Source organism: Ooceraea biroi, chromosome 3 (genome assembly GCF_003672135.1).
Source record: "Ooceraea biroi isolate clonal line C1 chromosome 3, Obir_v5.4, whole genome shotgun sequence".
Classification (NCBI taxonomy): Eukaryota; Metazoa; Arthropoda; class Insecta; order Hymenoptera; family Formicidae; genus Ooceraea; species Ooceraea biroi.
The window spans coordinates 7,311,963-7,335,508 of NC_039508.1; the positions used below are offsets into that span (position 1 = coordinate 7,311,963).

General features: G+C 33.5%; 1 protein-coding gene and 4 long non-coding RNA genes across 5 annotated transcripts; 3 read left to right on the forward strand and 2 right to left on the reverse strand.

Annotated features, from left to right (window-relative positions):
* Positions 1 to 868: 868 nt before the first annotated feature.
* Positions 869 to 3,423, reverse strand: LOC113561652. Its single transcript, XR_003406339.1, has 2 exons — positions 2,995 to 3,423; positions 869 to 2,322 (listed from the first exon to the last, which is right to left on the reverse strand). It is a non-coding gene; the product is annotated as an uncharacterized LOC113561652 (long non-coding RNA).
* Positions 3,424 to 3,557: 134 nt separating this feature from the next.
* Positions 3,558 to 4,971, forward strand: LOC113561664. Its single transcript, XR_003406353.1, has 2 exons — positions 3,558 to 4,608; positions 4,717 to 4,971. It is a non-coding gene; the product is annotated as an uncharacterized LOC113561664 (long non-coding RNA).
* LOC113561665 lies at positions 3,970 to 5,213 on the reverse strand. The gene is made up of 2 exons (XR_003406354.1): positions 4,993 to 5,213; positions 3,970 to 4,910 (listed from the first exon to the last, which is right to left on the reverse strand). It is a non-coding gene; the product is annotated as an uncharacterized LOC113561665 (long non-coding RNA).
* LOC113561666 lies at positions 5,205 to 7,957 on the forward strand. The gene is made up of 2 exons (XR_003406355.1): positions 5,205 to 5,292; positions 6,641 to 7,957. It is a non-coding gene; the product is annotated as an uncharacterized LOC113561666 (long non-coding RNA).
* Positions 7,958 to 17,812: 9,855 nt separating this feature from the next.
* On the forward strand, positions 17,813 to 19,904 carry LOC113561636. Its single transcript, XM_026968292.1, has one exon. The coding sequence runs from the start codon at positions 18,189 to 18,191 to the stop codon at positions 19,560 to 19,562; it is 1,374 nt and encodes a 457-aa protein (XP_026824093.1). The 5' UTR covers positions 17,813 to 18,188; the 3' UTR covers positions 19,563 to 19,904.
* Positions 19,905 to 23,546: the final 3,642 nt, after the last annotated feature.

A 23,546-nucleotide genomic window follows, 5' to 3' on the forward strand; every position in this document is an offset into this window, starting at 1 on the left:
GATATAATTTAATGAGATACAAGTAACTGATACAAAAGTTTAATTACTTAATTAATTAATAAATCTTCCTTTATTTTTACACTTTGATGGAACTTATTACAAAAAAGTATGCAGAATATTAAAATTTTTATTTACATGTGCAACAAAGGAAAAATTACTGCATTATTATCTTCATATGGCAACAACATTTAATTTGCATTTAAATGTCTACTAATGAATATATTTTTAAACTACTAAGTTTGTCAAGGCTTACAATATAAATACCTAAAATTGCAGAATCACAAGGTTTCATAAAAAATGATTTTTCTCGAGAAACTTTTGCCCAATAATACAAATAATATTATTATAGTATGTTATGTTGCATATTTTTACAATGTCATTATCAAACATTTGTACATAACAATCAGCAGTGTTTAATTTGAAAACACAGGATTTTAATTTTAATTCCTTGTATTGACCTACACAATTTGGTAATAAGAGACCGATATAATATTCTTTGGCGACAATATTATTTTCAAACTGATTTTCTAATCTTGGAATATTATTATATTCGAAAACACGACGTATTATTTGTTCAAGTGGTTTTTCTTTCTTTCTTATCATTTTTTTTTAATTGCATCATATAATTTTCGAACGGGAAAGCTGAAAATTCATTTAAATTGCCAAATCGTATGACATCTTCATGTATGTGTAATAAATTATGTACATTATAAGAAACAAAATCTTGATCATAAATATCGATACTTGTTTCAACAAAGCATTTCATTAGATCTTTTGCATAATTCACCATGTCTATTTTTTTGCAGAATTCATTACTACACATTATTAGAGTAGCAACGTGTAATGTCAAGAAATGATAATAATTCTTTTTTGCAAGAATTTGTTTGAAAATTACAGGTCCTGTATATAATAGTATGAGTTTAAATTCCGTTGCTTTAAAACGAGGACATTCTTCAAGCGATCTACCTTTACGTGGAAATTCAACAGGAATATATTTATTTAAGTTTTTAATTTTATTTGAAATCGATTCTACTTGTCTATATGAAAGTTTATATGGTTGTTTACCATATACCCAACCATATTTTTTATGTGTAATCAATCTTTTCATTACCCCTAAACAAATAAGATGCATGTAATCTAGTATAACATCTTTAATCATATCAAAATGAGGCAAATTCGTCAAAATAGTCATCCCTTTGTGATAATCTTCATCATGTTGTTGTCTAAATTCAACATCTGTTCTTTTCATAGCGTTTGTGTGTGAAAAGCACAAAATTTTATTTATCAAACAACCTTCCACTTTGCATTTAGTGCAGCTATAATAACCCGTATGGCTTTTTACATTCAAAATATAAGATTTAGCAGGCGTATCACATATTATAACTTTTATTTTTAAATCATATTTTTGATTGTTTATAAAAATTCCATTCGTAGTCAAGTAAATGCTTCATTTACAAATTCTTTTAAATATTCATTTGGGTTTTCCGGTTTACCATTACCATGATACAGGGCTACCATTAAAACATATTTTTTCAAAACTTCAATAGACTTTATTTGAACTAATATTGGCCATAAACAATTTGAACTGCTTTTACTAATCGGCAAACCATCTATATTTACGGCTAATTCAAAAGATGTACAATTAAGAAGGGATACACCACACTGATTAATTAATATATTAATTGACTGTGCAATCCCAAAGTAATGAAAAGAACCTGTATTCATTTTTATAGAAGTAAGATTGCTTGGAGTTAATAACATTGTCCTCGGATCTTTAGGTAAGTTATGAAATGGGGTCAAATCATTTTCATTCCGAAGAATTTCTAAAAGTTTTTTAAAACTATTTTGAGTAATATTTTCCTCAATGGCCCATGATGCTAATTTTTTTCGCAATGATGTATCTTTATTTTCATTTTTGGCATAAGTGGATAAATCATTATTACTATTTATTATGTCCTATCACTATCAATGCTATTTGAAGATATTATAGAATTATTTAAAAGAGATGTATCATTTGGAAAACTCTCCTCCATATTGTTGACATGCAAATTTAATTCAGCGACATTTTCGCAAACCTCTTTATTTAATGATACATTGGTTGACTGAAAGCCATGCCGTGTATCAATATTCACATTATTTATGTCTTCACTGATATTCATCCCTTTGTTGCTTGAACAAGTACTTTCGGTCGATTCAAGTGAGTTAATTTGGCTTTGTAACTCAATTAAAGCCATCGAAGCTTCTACATTGTCAGCTATCTTTCGATTGAAATGTCGTTTAGTCTTCATTTTTATTTTTGGCATGTTTAGAGATAAATATTACCTATAATTGAAATAATAAAGATTTATTTAAGGATTTAAACTTAGGACTATTATAATAATGTGTGTATTAGGTCTACGTAAAATATCTGAAACAATAATTAAAAACATAAACATAAATTTTCTTCATATTATATTACATTTCCAACATTTTTATAACATTTTAATATATTAGGCAAGATAGAAATCTTTAGAAAATTATATAATTAAAATCTACAATTTTAATATGATAATTTTTAAATACGTGTTGCGATTTATAACCTCAAATTGTTTTATAAAGTTATACTCATAACGAATATTTAATAATTTTATAATTTCTACTTCTATGGCTGCGTTCCGAAATTCACTGCCAGTACTAAAAATCTACAGTATACGTTACGTGAACTATAGATTTTCAGTACTGGCAATGCATATCGGATTGCAGTCTATATTAAATTTCTTCTGTACTAAATTATATTTAAATATGTGCTGTGACTTCCCAGTCAGAAATAATTCGTCGATCGATGTCGAAACGATGCCGAATCGATGTCGAAACCGTCACATCAACATCTAGTTAAGTCAAACGACATCGTTTCGACGTCGATCGACGAGTCATTTCTGACTGGGTTATATAACCTCTCAAATTATAGATCTTATGAATTTATATGTAGAAATATTAAAGTTATCATTAACTTACCTGCAATAAATTTAAATATTTTTGGTAATCACTTGGTCACGACGATTACGTAGATACTAGATATTTCTAAAATTTTCTTCATGCACACCGTACGATTATATATCTTTCCTCTTCGAATTTAGTGGCACCGCCTGGCAAGCTAAAACCTGCCTACACTGGCCAAAAACAGGTGGTATGGTCTAGTCTTACAATTAATCTCCCAAGGAGGAAATAAGATTGTAACAGAAATGAACACGTACGATTACCTGCGAGACCGGATTGTGCCGTTTCCTCCAAACAAGTGCGCGTTAGCGACTAAGCGCCGCAAGAAGCAGTATCGTCTACGCCGTGTTGGTCTAATGTTCTAAAGGGGAGACCGCAGCATAAAGTATACAAAAATATTTTTAATTATATAAAAAATATATATGTATATGTATATATATATGTATATAAACAATACATATAAATATATAAATTATTTGTTGGATCTGGAATAATATATAATGAAATATTGACTTAAATTATTAAATTTTAAGTTTACAGATCTAACGAATAATTTATATATTTATATATATTGTTTATATATATATATATCTATGTTTTTGTTTATATACGTATAAATATTTTTCTCTCTATACTCTATGCTACGATTTTTCCTTTAGACAGCTAGACATAGACAGTATCTGCTTGTTTTGGGGAAAACGGCATAGCGATCCGGTCTATGACAATCAATGATGTTAGGCGGGACGCTGCGGAATTTTCGCGCATTCGCGAATAGTAGTGACGGTTAACCAGTGATGTATCAGCTTATGGGCGCAAAAAATTTGGCGGGCTTAAATAAGATCACTTGGTTGTTTCAACTAATTAATTGATTTAACTGATTACTTTAAGAAGTGAAATGAAGTTGAGAATTTCAAAGCGCGCGAGGAACAAGCGCCAGCTAGTTGTAAATACTTCAAGAAAACTACGAAATATTGTATAAATATTGATGAAATATTTTTAAAAAGTGTTTATTAATGTTTCCAGAATATTCATAGAATGTTTCAAGAATATTCTTTAAATATTCCTGAAATAATCAAAATGTTTTCAATGTTTTCCTAAAATGTTTATAGAACATTCTAAGAACGTTCTACTAATATCTAGAGAATATTATAATCATATTCTGAATATTCCATGTGAATCGAAATGTATCATAGAATATTATCGAAATATTTATAGCAAGTTATATAAAATTTTTCAGAATATTCATAGCACATACTATAAATACTTTAAGAATATTTACAATATGTTCTATGAATATTTCAAATATTTCGAAATATTCTGTATTTGTCAAAATATTTATAGAACATTCCAGGCAATTGCGATATATACTATATTTATTGGAATATTTATAGAATATTATATGCATATTCTGAATGAACAAAATTCCATGGAATATTCATAGAACGTCTATAGAATATTCTCAATGACCCATCGAATATTAGAATATTTATAACATATTTTAACACATTCTTAGCATATTCTTTGCTGTATGGGCTGCTCTAAGCTACACTTCTCGACACAGCACTCTCTGCACTACTCGAAGAAATGTCTGACTTACAAGCTTAAAGCAAACAAAAAGATTTTCCTAAATCAGTAAGTAAACCATAAGTTACGACTAATATTGTGCAATATCTATCTTGTGATACTACTGAAGTAATACAATAATGCTCGTTTAATAAATTCGTCATTTCTTATCATCAGGTTTTCACGTATAATTCGCATTCCGTTATACTAATTGAACATCTTCGATTGAGACGAATTTTACGCGCATCGATTGTCGAAGGCGAATGACTATATCGATAAAACATCGGACGTCTTTCAAGTGAGGGCTCCAAGTAAAAGTTGTAGCAAAGTACCAATTACAATTTTCAGCTCCATCATGACGAATTATTGACCTGTTATGAGAAAACGCATTATAATCTGCTTTGTACGCAACAAGATATTATGATCTCAAAATATTATAATCTCGTAAATTACCTATGCAATTCCGTGAACCAGCGCTACATAAGCGAAAGGATGACGATCTTATACCAGCTCCGGCAAAACTCTGTCTGGTTTTGGCCAGAATTCAGGATTTTTGTGAAGATTTAAAATATCAATATACAAGTCCGCAGTATACAAGCAGGCACCAGATACGAGTCTCAAAATAGCATAATCTTATACACTTAGTCGTCGACTTACGACCTATGCGACTTACGACGGTCCGCACTTACGACCAAAAAAAAATAATACATCAGACAGCTGCGCGCACGATAACACGAAGAACACAACACGCAGGTATCCTCTCTCTCTCTCTCTCTCTCTCTCTCTCTCTCTCTCTCTCTCTCTCTCTCTCTCTCTCACATACACTCAGTTGCTTTCAAGCATCTGTTGCGTGTGGTGTATTAATTAAAATTCTACTGAAATACTACCCATAAAATGTCTAGTAAAAGAAAAATGGCTTCATCTACAGATACGCCAGCTAAGAAGTCAAGGAAAACTCAAATTTTTTACATTCATTTTAGATTGAATTTTTGTGTTTACAGTACAGTATGTACAGTATTATTTTTCACATTATGTGCAATATAATTATAAATTTAAAAGATTATAAAAATAAATTATAAAGATGATAAAAATATTAAAAAATACTGTTAATAATTATATGGCCGACATACGACCAGATCGACTTACGACCTGTCAGTCAGAACGGAAGTCGGTCGTAAGTCGACGACCAAGTGTAGATTATAAAAATAAAAGCAATTATACTAAAACGCAGTTTTTAAAGACTGATGAATCCTGTCGGCACGCAGAAAACTCGGATTTGAAAAAATGATTCTTCTATTAATTAAGACTGACCATCTAATCCAACTATCTGCTTATTATGACTGATCATCTTGTCTAATGCTTGCCAGTTATAATCGATCAAAAATTCTTACTTAGTTTAATATTCCACTGGCGAATCATAGTACTTTATTTATATAAAAGCAGTTATTATAATTAAAAAGTAATATGCATGTGCAGAGTGTGCAGAGTAAATATTTATTAATTATTATCTATTATTATATCTATATTATCTAATATTTATTATATCTATATTATTAATTATTATCTATTATTATATCTATATTGTCTAATATTTATTAATTATTATCTACATGAATAGAAAACAAAGTTTTTCCACGCCTTTTGTACAAATAAGCAAGTATGCACAAAATATGAATTTTACTAGGCCGCAACTGCCCATTTTATAAGCAGCAAACTTGTATTAATCGGATAAATAGTTTCTTTATCCACTTATTGTTCAGTAAATGAGGTCAGATTTTGTGTATCGTTTGTGCCCAGTAACTGCAGGAAAAGCGTTACATCTTGATCGGGATCCCAACAATTTTATTCGTTAGTTACTGGACAGATATAACATAACTGTTCAATAACTGCTTAAAAACTGCACGAAATTTCTACTAGGGTGGTGCAATTTGTTTTTCGTGGCAATTACTTTTTAATTGAAAATATTCATATACGTAATAATTATATAGAATAAGGATACGATAATTTTTTATTTGATATAATTTCTATTCGAAACATTAATTCTATCAGAAATATTGATTTGAAAGTTTGAACAATAGTGAAACTTTTTTCTTGTTTTTAGTTCAACATAACGTTTTTAGTTCAACCTGAACACGCATATTTACGAGAACGCAATTACAAGTGATTACATGAGTGACTGGTGAGATAGGACTCCAGGTGAAGGACTACTTTAAAAAAATCTAACGCACCGCTAGCGAAATCTCCAGAGTGATGCGAAAGTTCGCTATTGGATATTTTCTTTCTTATCCTCGTATATTTAAAGATATATTTACTTATATAGATTTGTTTATTTATTTACTTACCGTAATGCAAAATTATGAGATAAATTAATTGCTATATTATAAAATTTTACGATTTTATTGAAAAAGATTTGAAGAGACCTTATCGTGACCTTGGAAGAGACTCCCAAGGTCAAACAAAGGTCACCGCCTTACACATCCTTTGAAACCAAGCAACTTTTGTTTCAAAAGTCTTTTTCTAAAATGTCTTGTTTGCATGATATTTTATCATACCTTCTTTCAAACTGAACACCTTGTATGACTAGTCTAAGCAATATTGAGCTAATTTTGTTTGCAAAAAGTATCATCTGTTGGGTTCCTGAATCAGACCTCACAAGATGAAGAAAATCGGCGTGTGACACTTGTTAAGGTTTACTTATTAGAAATGTTTTGCTATGATAATTTAAGATAACTTTTTGTGGATCAACGTCATCATGAGTTTACATTATTGCATGAAACACTTAATTTCTACTCTATTCTTGATTTGCACGTGTTATTTTTTTGCTGTGATACAAAAAATATATAATGTATACTAGCTATTAACTGCTCATGTAACATTATGTCCTCTTCTAATTTCCATATTATGAAAACACTAATATACGAGACTAACTGGAAAGCCGCGTGTATTATGTCTGGACATTCAAAAAGCTTCTTGTCGAATCAAGCGACGCGGTAGCGTCGCGACGCTAAGTACATAAAAATAAAAAATATTATAAGATTCCGAAGAATGAAAGTCACTGCATAAACATCGAGTGTTACCAAGTTCAGTGTATATATGTCGAGCGCGTATAGCTTATCTGTATGCCGATTCTCTAACTTTTTAACGATAATGTCGTTATCATTATGTAGCGACTGTCGTCGCTTGCGCTAGCGACACTGTAACGACGAGGTTATTCTGTAACTCAGAATATCGATACAATATCGATACAAAATAGGTTTCCGACATCGTTAACGAAACGAGTATATCCCGTTTGATATAACTCTGACACTATCAGTTTTAACCAATCAAAATTCATTCTGGAAGCATCCTTTTTACCTAGTTTCGGAACACGAGACATGACAACTGTTTGAATCGGTAAGAAGTTGGTCGACAAAAAAAATAAATTCGCAGATCATCAGCAAGTACATAGAAACAATTTATCCTATTTTATATAGAAAAATAAGCAGATAGCCACAATGTCAGAGTAAGTACATAAAAACATTCTTTACTATTCTTCATATGAATTCCGACTTCTAGACGTAGATAATCGTTGCATTCTCCCATTCAACGTTAATGTCCGTATTATTACAACCTCCTTAGATGTCATTCATGCCTGAACAGTACCCTCTCTTGGAATTACAATATATGTTATATAATATGACATGTAGAAAATAGTATATACAAAATATTAATATTGATATTAATATTAATATTAATTTTTTATTTTATATATATACACTACTCACAAAAATTAGAGGAACACCAAACTTTTCTTAAAAAATAGGCAAACTTCAAGCAGCTGTAACTTTGTTAAAAATGAACGAAATTTAAATTTAAAAAAAGGATTTTAAAGCTTGAAACTTCTACTTTCGAACGGTTGCCTTGAGTTTAAATTTCTGTGACGTTTGGTAATTTTTACATACAAAAAACTGCGAACTGGACAAAATAAGAAATTTTCTTTTCACTTTGAAGGTCTGTCACGTATCAAAAAAAATTCTGCGAAAATTCCCGACTTTTTATTGTAAACGATTGAAGTTTTCCCTACAAAACGCTTTTTTAAAAATGTTTCTACGAGTTTTTGTTACTGAGTTATCGCCGATTAAATAAAAATTGGCATTGTTTACTTTGATTGCTCATAACTCCGGTAAAAATCATCGCACAGCAATTTAAAAAACGAATTCTTAAAGCTGAAACTTTGCTCTATTGAACGGTATACTTGCCCAAAGTTTTTCGAAAACATGTAACCATGCTGAAAATGGATGAATATAACGTAAAAATGAATGATTTTTCACTTTGTCATTTTGACCTTAAAAACAATCGTACAGAATGACAACAAAATTTGTTCTTCACATTTTTGTATACTTTTCAATACCATGAATTTGACAAAAATTTGCCGAATAGCTATAAGATTTTTTTCATGGTGGCCACTGTGGTTTTATGGGACAAAACTAAGAAATTGCTAAATTTCAGTAAGATAAAATGGAAAATAATGTTAATTAATGTTAAAAAATTGATTTCTAGCGCACTATATTAATCTTTATTGAGTCAGCAATAACAAAGTACACACTTTTCTACCAAAAGTTGAAAAAATTTGTGAACCGCCGGCGTTAGTTTTATCCAAAGCGTACCACGTGGAGGTCGCACGGTCGGATTTACACTTCGTTTTGTGTGTGTGTGCGTGTGTGTGTGTGCGCGCGCGTGTATGTAAGCGCTCACGGATTGCACGCAACTAGTGGAACGTCTTGCCGCTAGGCGGCGACAAGACGTAAGACGTTTCTCGTAAGTGAAAGAGTTCAGCTACATTACTTAAGATCGCGCATTCGTACTCACATGTGCTTATGCTTACATACGCATACGTATACTGAGCTGTTCGGAGTTATTCTATTGGCGATTTTTGATACTGTCTGATATATCACTAGTTAAGGTTTTTACTTATTCCTTTACTTATTTTTACATTTCTTCTTTTCTTTTATCTATTCTGTTTTCTCCTCCTTCCGTTTTCTGCTCGTTGTTCTTTTACGATGCCTATGCGTCATTTATCTGACAAGTAACACTACCCAAGTGTCACACGCCGATTTTGATAAGCTTTGAATATGTTGTTGTCTAGGTCAAAATATGAGATACATATTTTTTTATATCGGCCCGTTTTGCCATTAAGGGGGTGAAACACCCTCTTGAAAAAAATCGGGTTTTATATTTCTTAGCGAATACCGTCGAAACAATAAAACATATAAGAAAAAGTTTCAAGTAAAAGTTTTATGGATTCTAATGTACTTTATAACAGTGCAATCAGATTTTTCGAAAATGTCATATTTTTCGAAATTCCTTTCCCCCTCCACAATTTTTGAAAATTTTAAAATTTATCTTTCAGCAAAACTTCAAGCATATTTAACGACAATTCAACCATATATGATAAGGTCATATTCTGAAAACGCATTTTTCAAAAATAAGCTAAAAGTACCTCTATATCACTACATACGCGCCCTGTCCGTATTCTCGTATTTAATACGCTAGTTACTCCTGGCAACAGTTTTTTCGCATAGAGATAACAATGAAGTCGGGGGATTACTTTTAATTAACAAAATAAGTCAGGTTCTCGCCCTCTGCCGGACCCAGAAATGGTCAACGTAGAGCTGACAAGAAAATTTTACTTTTTTTATTTTTTTTAATATTTCTAAATTTGTTTGTTTTTTTCTCTATAATTGCATATATACTAACATTTCTTATAAATTAACATATATTTGTGTGTTTTTGAAAAATGCGTTTTCAGAATATGACCTTATCATATATGGTTGAATTGTCGTTAAATATGCTTGAAGTTTTGCTGAAAGATAAATTTTAAAATTTTCAAAAATTGTGGAGGGGGAAAGGAATTTCGAAAAATATGACATTTTCGAAAAATCTGATTGCACTGTTATAAAGTACATTAGAATCCATAAAACTTTTACTTGAAACTTTTTCTTATATGTTTTATTGTTTCGACGGTATTCGCTAAGAAATATAAAACCCGATTTTTTTCAAGAGGGTGTTTCACCCCCTTAATGGCAAAACGGGCCGATATAAAAAAATATGTATCTCATATTTTGACCTAGACAACAACATATTCAAAGCTTATCAAAATCGGCGTGTGACACTTGGGTAGTGTTACTTGTCAGATAAATGACGCATAGGCATCGTAAAAGAACAACGAGCAGAAAACGGAAGGAGGAGAAAACAGAATAGATAAAAGAAAAGAAGAAATGTAAAAATAAGTAAAGGAATAAGTAAAAACCTTAACTAGTGATATATCAGACAGTATCAAAAATCGCCAATAGAATAACTCCGAACAGCTCAGTATACGTATGCGTATGTAAGCATAAGCACATGTGAGTACGAATGCGCGATCTTAAGTAATGTAGCTGAACTCTTTCACTTACGAGAAACGTCTTACGTCTTGTCGCCGCCTAGCGGCAAGACGTTCCACTAGTTGCGTGCAATCCGTGAGCGCTCACATAATACATACGTACATACACGCACGCACACACAAAACGAAGCGTAAATCCGACCGTGCGACCTCTGCGTGGTACGCTTTAGATAAAACTAACGCCGGCGGTTCACAAATGTTTTCAACTTTTGGTAGAAAAGTGTGTACTTTGTTATTGCTGACTTAATAAAGATTAATATAGTGCGCTAGAAATCAATTTTTTAACATTAATTAACATTATTTTCCATTTTATCTTACTGAAATTTAACAATTTCTTAGTTTTGTCCCATAAAACCACAGTGGCCACCATGAAAAAACTCTTATAGCTATTCGGCAAATTGTTGTCAAATTCATGGTATTGAAAAGTATAAAAAAATGTGAAGAACAAATGTTTTTGTCATTCTGTACGATTGTTTTTAAGGTCAAAGTGACAAAGTGAAAAATCATTCATTTTTACGTTATATTCATCCATTTTCAGCAAGGTTACATGTTTTCGAAAAAATTTGGGCAAGTATACCGTTCAATAGAGCAAAGTTTCAGCTTTAAGAATCCGTTTTTTAAATTGCTGTGCGATGATTTTTGCCGGAGTTATGAGCAATCAAAGTAAACAATGCCAATTTTTATTTAATCGGCGATAACTCAGTAACAAAAACTCGTAGAAAAATTTAAAAAAAGCGTTTTGTAGGGAAAACTTCAATCTTTTACAATAAAAAGTCGAGAATTTTCGCAGATTATTTTTGATACGTGACAGACCTTCAAAGTGAAAAGAAAATTTCTTATTTTGTCCAGTTCGCAGTTTTTTGTATGTAAAAATTACCAAACGTCACAGAAATTAAACTCATGGCAACCGTTCGAAAGTAGAAGTTTCAAGCTTTAAAATCCTTTTTTTAAATTTAAATTTCGTTCATTTTTAACAAAGGTACAGCTTCTTGAAGTTTGCCTATTTTTTAAGAAAAGTTTGGTGTTCCTCTAATTTTTGTGAGTAGTGTATATATGTATGTATGTATGCATCTAGTACGTAGTATGTGCAATATAATTGAGAAAATTATACGACTTATACAAAATTGTAAGTTAAATGCAAATAATATGCAGAAATGATTTACATATTAAATTAGAATGATTTTAATATTACAAGATATATGATTTATGTCTTGTAATATTTTATTGGCATTAACTTACGATTTATTAATTTGCAGTCATGTATTCACGTCACTAATACTTCTTCAGTACTTATATTAACATATATTTTCAATATTTTGGATAATCTGAATTCTATTGAAAGGAATATTATTTTTCTTTAATTCGATAATTGTGATATTAAAATATTAAGTTTTTTTGCGTTTCTTTGCGTTGCGTAATCTTAGGATAATGTCAATTGGCATTTTGTACAATGTTAAATGTTTTGGTTTTTTAATATATGTATATAATTTTAATATATATTAAATTTATATATTCATTTTGTAAACTATTTTGTATGGTTTTGTTTAAAGATATTTATGCAATACAATTCTGCATGAATTCCTTATCACTCCAAGTGTGCCTGTCAGACACACCTCATTTCAGGCGTAATACTTCAAGTGTACTTGTTAGGCGTTCTATTGAATTTTTTATTTTTAGACGTTTCTCAAGGGTCGTCAAGTGCGATCAGTACATTTGGAGTGATAAGGGTTAAATGTAACAAGTTTTGTTAATGTATACTTTTTTGTTCTGCATTTTGCTAACTATAATAAGTAAAATATAAGTAATGTAGAAATTAAGTAATATACATGTTTATATAAACTTTAATATACTAATATATTGTAATACGTTTAGATGTGTTTGTTTAAACATTTTATATTTTATTATAAAAAAATACATTTATCAAATGTTTATATTATTTGTTTTTTACTTCATGCACTTGTCTTATAATACAATTCCCAGTAATATCTAGTCCTCAAATTAATGTTAAATAAAACTGAACAAAATGATTTTAATGTCGTTTAGTTTTATTTAACATTAATTTGAGGACTAGATATTACTGGGAATTGTATGTGCCAAAATATATAAATATAATTATATAACTGTACTATAATTATTTTTATAACAGTTATATAAGAAGATAATTAAAATTACAGTTATATAACATTTCAACGATTTATATAACTGCTATGTAATATTTAAGTTACTATTGTTACGTCGCAGATACGTGTCAAAAAATTCTCCTTTTCGGGTCAATGCATTTAAGCAATTTACCCTGGGACGGAGTGTGCAGGTTGCAGCGAGATGTCTTAAATTATGATTCTTGAACGGGTGGAAGTATCGGATACGAATTCGGTATCGTGATTTCTTTGCTGTCTAAACCGAGCAACTCCCGAAACCGGTAAACTACGCGGCGCGGATCACCCTTACGAATTGTGCGGAAATCAGGATATTTATTCTGAATGGTTAGTTCTCGGAGAGAATAAGGGTTTTTTTTTATTAACGCTTTGTTAGTTTCTAATACTGCTAATTTTTGATAGAAAGGAAACGGATCTTGGTTATTGGAGAAAGCGAGACGAATCTGGTAACGGAGCTTCCTTTCCTGAACTCTACGCCCCTTCTTGGTAGGCATAGATATGATTCTAATTTATTTAATTACGATACCACGGGTTGCTGAAAGATTATTGTCGCAAGGTAGAGCCACACTCTTCGATAGCGCCAACTTGAACGACTAGGGCCACGCTCTTCGGCAGCGCCAGTCGAAAATCCTTCAGTAACTTAAGGAAAGAAAACAATACGAACGAGAGATCTTTTAAAAGATAGAGAGGAAGCTTCGCTAGTGATTTCTCCGTTATTTCGTAATAGACTTTTATTAATATGATGAATGTTAATTGATAATATAATTTCTACCTTGATCCTATAGGTGCGAGTGGCCGCAGTCTCTCTTACAGATCGTTTGCTTGGTTTATATACTCGGTTAATCACGCTTCTAACTGGACGCTATAGCGCTAATCGAACTCGGAACCGAACTTCTTCTGTGTATTTCTTCTGTGTATTTCTTCTCTGTATTACTTCTGCCTATTTCGTCTGCTGCGTTCCGAGCGTCGACAGTCCCTTTTTATACCTTGGACGAAAGGGTGGGCGTTTAAAAATTACGTGGGGGTCAACTTTGACCAATAAGATTCTGATAAGTATCTCGAACTTTGGGACCCACGCCGTCGTCGTCTGGTGTTATCACGGTTCTGTAGTGGGGAGGTTCCGCGTACACTTCCCAGTATAGAACTTGCCATGATCTGTTAATTTGTTAATTATATATATTTACAGTGTAAATATTGCTATTTCAATTGCGCTGTGAATTTTACGGTGTAAAGATTACTTAACACGTTTTTGAACGGTTGTTCTATCTATTCTTAGTGCGAAGATAAAATAATAAACTATTGCAGAACGATCCGTTTACACTATTCTTTATTTGGAGGGACATTCCTAGCGGCATCGCATGATCATTATAACGGAAGATGTCAGTGGTTATATATTTAAAATATAATAATAAAAAAATAACGCTGCAGGAATTTCCATGAAACTAATGATAAGCGAGTGCATAGTCTCTCGTAGCCCTTTTATGGTCATGTATCACAGCGTGCGCGAGACTCGGGCGCATTCTTGTGCCGTTTATTATCGCTTGTTCAAACATTGTGACATTTCGATACGGAATCGGTTCGAAACCTTGCAGGCGTAAGAACGAGGTTTTACCGTGACGTAACACTATGATACAGTTATATAACATTGTTACGTCCAAGAGACTCCACTGTTTCCATAGGTTTCTTTATTTAATGATCTTCCATAGAGAAATCATTAAATAAAGAAAAGTAAAAAAAATAAGAACTAATCCCCACCAGCGGGAAAAACGACCGGACGAGCGTTGGGGGGCCAGGTGGACTGATTGTGATAGATATCAAGAAACGATATGTAAACCATAAGGCTCACAAAATTATTTCACACCCCTCCCCCACCTGCGCTCGGCTGAAACGTTCGATAACAGAAAAAAAGAGGAAAAACTACCCGGAATCAATAGTTAATCACTAAACAAAGACCGCTTCTGATTCGGAAAGGCAGAGCGGGACTTGAGAATTGTCACTCGCTGACGGCAATAAAAAGTAATCCACCGATAAGGAACCCTGCCATACAGGGGCAGCTGTGAAATAGATTAAGGAAACGTAAACATGGATTGTAATATGGATGGTCAAGTGAAGGGTCTTCACAAGTCAAGTGCCGGACTCTAATCCTTGGAAACGATAACGTAAATCCATCAGATATCATAGTATACAGAAGCAATGGACGCTTCATTAGAAATAATTTTATTGCCTTTTTCCGTTGTTCTTCTTTTCTGGGAAAAGAGTGACCCCCACTTACACTTTTTAGCCCTATATAAAGGGAACAATTTGGCCAGAGAGTCCTCTTTTATCTTCGGACACTCTGCAGTTTGCATAACGTAACGTTCTGCTCCCGTGATCGGGAGACCAAGTATTAAGATAGAGTCAGTGTCAGATTCCACCCGAAGACTCTCTGGTTCGACTGGCCCCTTTCATCCTACTGAAGAAACACTCCATCCGAAAGATCGGAACAGAATAAAAGTAAGCCTTTTTAATTATTTCATTTGATTACCCTCTAATCGTTTTGCGATTCCAGTAGAGCAATTATCTATTCCGATTTATTTCCGTTTAAGTGGCCGATAATATTCGCGGACCAACCGATTCCTCAGCAGATTCGGGTTATTCCTCATCGGCAGATTTGCTATCGTGCGACCAAACTGCACCCCTCCCCGCGCCGGAAAATGTTTCTGTTCTATCATTTCAATTTAAATTGTAATTTTTATTGGTAATCGTAAGAGTCGTAGGTATGTTCAAATCCGAAATTCATTTTTCAGAATTATAATTATGTTCAACCCGCAACTCATTTTTTTAGATTATAATCATTTGTAATTGTAAAACATATGTATTTCTGATGTTATTTCGACAAATATATTGTTGTTTTTAATTAGTAAAAGCTAACAAAATTTCATTCAGTTAATTACCCTCGTTTCACCCTCGTCCTTGACAGATCGTACGGGTCCTATCCTTGTGTAATAGGGATTCATTTCCCTTACCAAAAAAGGACCATCGAGTTGACCGTTTCGAATAATAGGGTAAAATCGACTTTGGTCGTTGACGCGAAAATCGAGGGACCGTTTCGAATAGGGTAAAATCGACTTTGGTCGTTGACCCGAAAATCGAAACAAAATCGGTCAGCTCGAACACACGAGGTACTGCAGTTGTCTGCCTACGTACCTCGAGAGGCATCTGGTTGCGCCCTTCCTCGAGCTCACGGAGCTCTGGACGTAACAACATTTTAGTTACAAGTTTTATTTAAGTTATATAACTGCAATGTTCCATGAGTGGGAAATTACAACTAACGTCAATGTTACATGTAACATACACGTAATGTTACTTGGTACATTCTGTTTTATTACAGAAATGTAACAGTTACATATCTGTGTTTGCTGGGTACATATACTCGTTATGTGTGAGTCACACGGATATACCACCCAGGTAGCAAGATCACGTCATTTTGACGTTAGGATTTGGTCTTTTAATGACCAATACTGACGACACTAATTGACGTCTTTCAGACGTGAGAATGACGGTCTAATGTCACAGAACGAAGACGACATTCTGAGACGTTAAAAAGACGTAACTTCGTAACCTGTTTTTACCTTTTAGTAACGTCTTAATGACGTTTTAATAACATCACAACGCGAAATAAAAGATAAAATCGAAATTATATACCAAATTATTATTTTATTTTAAACAAGATTTATTTTGCAATGTGTACATATAAATTGTTATACAGTTATAATGTACCATTGAAAATGTACCATATTGAAAGAGTATTCGATTTTTGTTAATTAAAGTTCCACTTACCTCACACGGGATTTGAACCTGCGTCGTTGAGTCCACAGTCCTCGTTCTAGTCCACTACGCTATCGAGTATATTTAATAAGCGCCTTTTAAATTCTGCTCTTAATATGTTAAAGAATACTTATTTTATATTATAATTTTATTTTTTATTTATTTTATTATTATTTATTTTATTATTATTTATTTATTTTATTTTATATTTTATATTATATTATAATATTAAGAATACTTTAACACATTTTTAAGTTCGTACACTTATGTACAAACTTAAAAATTCAAAAATATACATACAAATAAAATATTCTTAAACTTCATTTTATGTCTAATAAAATATTATAAAAAAAAGAACTAAAGATTACCTCTAAATTCGTCGATAATTCTTAGAGAACCAACCAAAAACCATGCGGTATCAAGCGATATTATATATATATGTATATATGTATATAAAATTTATCATAGTGACGTAATATAATGACGACATTATAATGTCATTCAAAAGACTTATATTTGATGGTCAATTTTTGGTCACTTTATGTCATTCGTACGAACATGACTAGTATTCGACGTCAAAATGACGTGATCTTGCTACCTGGGCAACAGCATCTCCGCCGGTCGGTATAAATGGAGCTGCTGCCATCTCGATGAGAAGAACGAACTGTACAAACGACGATGACGATGACGTCGACGTTTCTTAATCGAAAATTTGCCAATTTTAAACTTTGCATCGCCATATCTCCGCTCGTAGGGCACGTAGAAGAAAAATGAAAAAACTTTTATTACTGTAAGCAGTTAGTTCGTAGAATTATAAGAAACGTTTGATTGTACACGTGCGGATATGTTTTCGTTTTCGGCGAAGCGCAAAGAAGCGGCTTCGCGGGATGCTTTTGTTTTCGGCGGCGTAGCAGCCCGCTCGAGCCAGTACAGGGATACGGCAGTCTCTCCGCAGCCTTGTGACGAGTCACGTCGCAATAAAGTCATATATATATTCATAACCTTAGTATTTTCGATTATTACCCACTGCCATCCTCACAGTTCAGAAGTGGGATCGAGGATCGGTGTTCGGGATCGCGATTCGATACGAGGATTGAGATTCGAATACGGGATTCGCAATTTGAGATCGTGATAACGGCGATCGATTGTGGAGAGATTTTGAGTGGAAAATCGCGAGAGTTTGGCGCGACGGACACGGTGTCGAGACGCGATACGTTGTTGTGGCTGAAGTATTCTGAATAGCCTACGTTTACTATCAGAACGCGATGAATCCGAGCCGGTACAGGAAGGTGCAGCTCGTAGAGCTATTGAAGAAGAGGCAGCTTCCGACTCATGGAAGTAAAGGTGAAATGATTGCTCGACTGCAAGAAGCAGATCCTGAAAACTTGTGGCTGCACGAGTACGAGAGTGCAGAGGCGGATGGTGTCGCACGGCTGGACATAGGTGACCAGGAGTCGTCGCACGTACCTCAGGCCAGAGTTCGTCAGGATGATGGTGTGCCAGACGCAGTAAGAAAGCTCGAATACATACGAAGAGAACGTGTTCTTATGGAACGAGAGATGCGCTTGCTAGAGAGAGAGAATCAACTCTTACGTAGCGGCAGCAGTACGACAAGCAGCGGTACAGGTCGTGTAACCGAGGTGTCGTCGAGAGTCAATATCAAGGCGATCAGCGAATTATTGAGCGAGTTCGACGGATTAGAAGGAACATTCCGGAACTGGGAAAAACAAGCACAATTGTTGATTTCGACATATCAGTTGGACGATAAGTATGCGAAGATTATGTTGGGCATGCGCCTGAAAAATAAAGCGCTCGAGTGGTTTCATTCTTGCCCTGCGCACATTGAATTGAGTGTGGAAGAATTACTGTCGAAGATGCGGAGGATGTACGATCATAAGGAGAGTAAGCTGAAGCTCAGAAGACAGTTCGAGCAGAGGACGTGGAAACCGGAAGAAACGTTTAGTGCATATTATCATGAGAAGGTCATTCTCGCAAATTGGGTTCCGATAGATGAAGAAGAGATTTTGGAATACCTGGTGGAAGGCATATCCAACATGCAGTTACGTAATCAAGCTAAGTTGCAAAAATTCGAAACCAAGTTTGACCTGTTAACGGCGTTCGAGACTATAAGCTTGGAAGAGATGAAAGGCCAGGCTGAGCGCGGACATAAAGGACAAGTCAAGGAAACGAAGGATGGACGAGTTTCGTTGAAGGCAGCCGTCGCCAAGGAGCTACCGCAGGAGTCGAGTGCACCGTCGAAGAAAGTGAAGTGTTGCAATTGTAATAAGTTTGGACACGTTTCCAGAGACTGTAAGTTACCAAAAAGAGAAAAAGGGGCTTGTTTCAAGTGTGGTGAGAAGGGCCATACCGTTAATGAATGCAAAACCAAGGTAAAAACAGAACAGGTTGCGCTTGTAAGTACGGAACACGTTGATAACGATTTTCAGAACGTAGTTACGTTAAAAATAAATTATGCGATTGGAAATTATGAGATCAAAGTAGACGCCTTATTTGATACGGGTAGTCCCATTACGTTTGTGAAAGAAAAATTTATTCCGACATGTTTTGTTAAGGTTGATAATTTTAATAATTATTGCGGGATTAATAGCAGTAAATTAAGTGTAATCGGAACGGTGTAGTAGATATGGTATGCGGAAAGTTTAAAGACAACGGAATTTATGTTTATGTTGTTGATAATAACACGATGTCGTCATCTATGATAATCGGTAGAGATGTGATGAAGAAATATAATATTTGTTTATCTACCGTAAGTAACATCGAAAGTGAAACGAATGAGTACGAAATATTAAATATTGATGTTAGTGTGAATGATAATATAAGCGAATCGTTAAATGTTAATCCAGAAATTTCGTATGATGTAAATGAGAAGTTGAAATGCGTTTTTGAGAAAGAATATGTACAATCAGAGCGACCGTTAAAACCGAAAGTTGATGTGGAAATGAAATTGCGATTAGATAATGTACAACCATTTCATTATTCGCCGCGAAGATTATCATATGCAGAAAAAGAGCAGCTCAGGAAAATTTTAGATGATTTGTTAGCAAAGGGAATCATTCGACCAAGTAATTCGGAATATGCATCCCCTGTAATTTTGGTACAAAAAAGGAACGGAGAATATCGATTATGTATCGATTATCGGACCCTTAATAAATATACATATATTACGAAGTAACTATCCAATACCGGTGATTGAAGATCAATTGAATGTTTTAAAGGGTAAGAGATATTTTAGTTTACTTGATCTTCAGGATGCATTTTATCATATCTCCATGGCCGAAGAATCTATATCGTATACTGCGTTTATTACGCCTTTCGGGCAATTTGAATATGTACGTATGCCGTTTGGGCTTAAGCCTGCCCCGACTAGATTTCAGAAATACGTTAATGACATATTTGATACTTTGATTCGGTCCGATGATGCGTTGACATATATCGATGATTTTTTGGTTGCCACAGAATCAATAGAACATCATTTGATAGTTTTGAAGCAAGTATTTAAGTTATTGGTAGAAAATAAGTTGACGTTGCGATTAGATAAGTGCCAGTTTTTGTTTACGAAAATCGAATATTTAGGATACATGATTACGTTCGAAGGAATAAGTCCTACGGATAGCGGTATCAAGGCTGTACAAGAATTCCCAATACCACAAAGTGTACGCAGTGTGCAAGGTTTTCTTGGAATGTGTTCGTATTTTCGAAAGTTTATCGAAGGATTTTCGGTAATAGCTAAGCCTTTGTATGACTTGCTAAAGAAAAACGCTACGTTTCAGTTTACAGAGATTGAGTTAAATACTTTTGAAAAATTAAAATCGAAATTAATTACGGCGCCGATTTTAGCAATTTATGATCCTCGCGATTCAACGGAGTTGCATTGTGATGCAAGCTCGTTTGGATTTGGTGTAGTGTTAGCACAACGGAAGTCGGATCGTGAGCTGCATCCCGTATTTTATTTTTCGAAACGTACTACGCCAGTTGAGAGCAAGTACCATAGCTTTGAGCTAGAGACACTCGCGATAATATATGCACAGTAAAAAATAAAATGTTAATTTTAACATTTTTTGCATGTCCCAGAAAGTCCACTCTAAATTTTAAGTTAAAGTAACTCATTCGTTATATGTTACTTCTTGACAAACTAGAAATGTTAAGTAATTAACACAATACTTTACATTTATTTTTGTTATTGTAACTTTAAGTGTGATGTAAAAATAACATACAAAGTAATTGAAAACTACATGGAAGAGAAGTTACAATAACTCATCAGAAAAGTTGATAGAACATTTTCGTTCATACAATATGAATAAAAAATTGATACATTTTAACATAACTCTTCAGTCACCTAACATATTAACGTACATGACATGTTAATGTTTTAACACAAAAATATGTAAATTTTGACATATATTTCAAAATATCCTGAAGAATATAACACTTATTTTTGATAGAAACATTTAATTTTAGTAAATTTGATTATTTTATATGTCAAAGTTCATGATTATTTGAAGATTTACTTTAACTTCTTTTAGAATGTTAAACTGACTTTGTGACATGTTGATTGTTTAAAATTATTGTGTTGAAAGCATTTCAAATAATATTCCATTTCTAAGAGACATACACAAAATGTTAAGTTATGAAGGTAACAGTAATGTAACATATAAAATTGTTATAAAACTAATAACATATCAGTTGTATGTTAATTTTACATTGAAGTAGTAATCAAAACATAGCAACACAAGTAAATTTTAACATATGGACGCACAATTTTTAACGGTGTGCTTTACGTAGGTTTAGAATATATTTATTCGGCGTACCATTTAAAATAGTGACTGACTGCAACGCGCTTAAATTAATGTTACAGAAAAAGGAAATTAATCCTCGGATCGCACGTTGGGCGTTAGAGTTACAAAGTTATGATTATGAGGTGGAACATCGACCCGGTGATCGTATGAAACATGTAGACGCACTTAGTCGATCTTTTAATATTTGCGTCGTGGAAGATAATTCGTTTGAACGTAATTTGGCGGTTTGTCAATCTCAAGACGAAAAAATCCAAGCAATATGTAAACAGTTGGAAGAAACCGAGAGTTCGTTTTTTGAGATGTGAAATGGATTGATATATCGAAAGAAGGGTGATAGTTTATTGTTTTACGTGCCTCAGAATATGGAGAAGAATATTTTATTTCGATATCACGACCAAATGGGTCATATGGGAACGGATAAGACTACAGAAATAATTTTGAGAAATTATTGGTTTCCTGCACTAAAACCAAAAGTAAAGGAGCATATCGCAAATTGTTTGAAGTGCGTAGCATATTCTCCGCCGGTAGGAAAAGTTGAAGGTGTTTTACATTCAATACCTAAAGGAAACGTTCCATTAGACACGTTGCACATTGACCACTTAAGTAGTATAACTAAGCGGGTTCTAATCCACTTTTGGGGAGGGGGTAAGATAGGGCCTAACCCAGGTCAGTTATGACTCATGCTCGGTCCTAACCCATATCGGTTCTGAGTCAGCGGCGGCAGTCCAAACCGGGGGCGGGTGAGGGGGGGGGTATGACGTCACGAAGGGTATGTTTTATGACCCTGCGTCACTTTTCTATCTCTAATGTAGGGAAAATTTTCTAAGAATATGACGAACCGTCATATCTCTATTTTAGTGCCGACACTCGGCTGTTGGAATGTTTAACATGTTATAAGATGTAAAACATTCCAGCGGATAAGCGAAGTTGAGGGCATTTTTCAAACCTTATCATAATCTGCATGGTTCAGGTGATTGAGTGAGTGGTTATATGGGCAACCCGCTCCAAGTTCAATCCTGACATAGGTAAGTCATTTTTACATTACATCATATCGTCTAAACGTTTATCGCGAGTGGTACAGGACCTAGTATGGTATCATAATGCATTCGATAGCACGAAAAATATTTTTTTATCATAATGTACTCGATAGCATGAAAAAGTATTTTTATCTAAATCCTAAACTTTCTATCGGAAAATACAAAGACGATATAGACTCGCTCGCTGTTGGAAGTTTATTACCTGCGATCACAAATATTAACAACAAATCCCCTCCTCACCAAGTTCCATCTCCCACAAATTTTGAAACCAATCACTTGTCGCGCAAAGTCTCCACCCTCGCCTCTAACAAATCGCTAGCCCTACTCTTATTGTTTCTACGGGCGACATGCAAAAGATTTGATTTCCATAAAAAAACGTTATAGAAAATAAATAAATAGAATTTTTTCTCTTTTACTGATAAAAAGATTTTTTTTTAAATGACATCTATTTCGTCGGTAATACGGGATACTCCAAGATCCCCATAAAAATCACTCATGTCGGTAATATAGATGACTACAGCTTCCCTTTAAGAGTTAATACTTTGAATATCTCGTAGATGCACTCGTGTGAGGAAAATGGGAAATAGGTGTAGAAAAATAATATTACAATTTATGCTTAGAACAGTATTTTTATTAATAATAATAATAATATTTTTACAAGTTATATCTGTAGCTTGCTAAAAAATAGAGCCAACAGTTCACAATCTATAATGTGATTCTCATCGAAACAATCGCTGGCGCGTATGGCGTTCGATACATTTTTAGGGTT

Coding starts and splice junctions, on each gene's coding strand:
- LOC113561636 (XM_026968292.1), top strand. CDS start 18,189: ATGAATCCGAGCCGGTACAGGAAGGTGCAGCTCGTAGAGCTATTGAAG.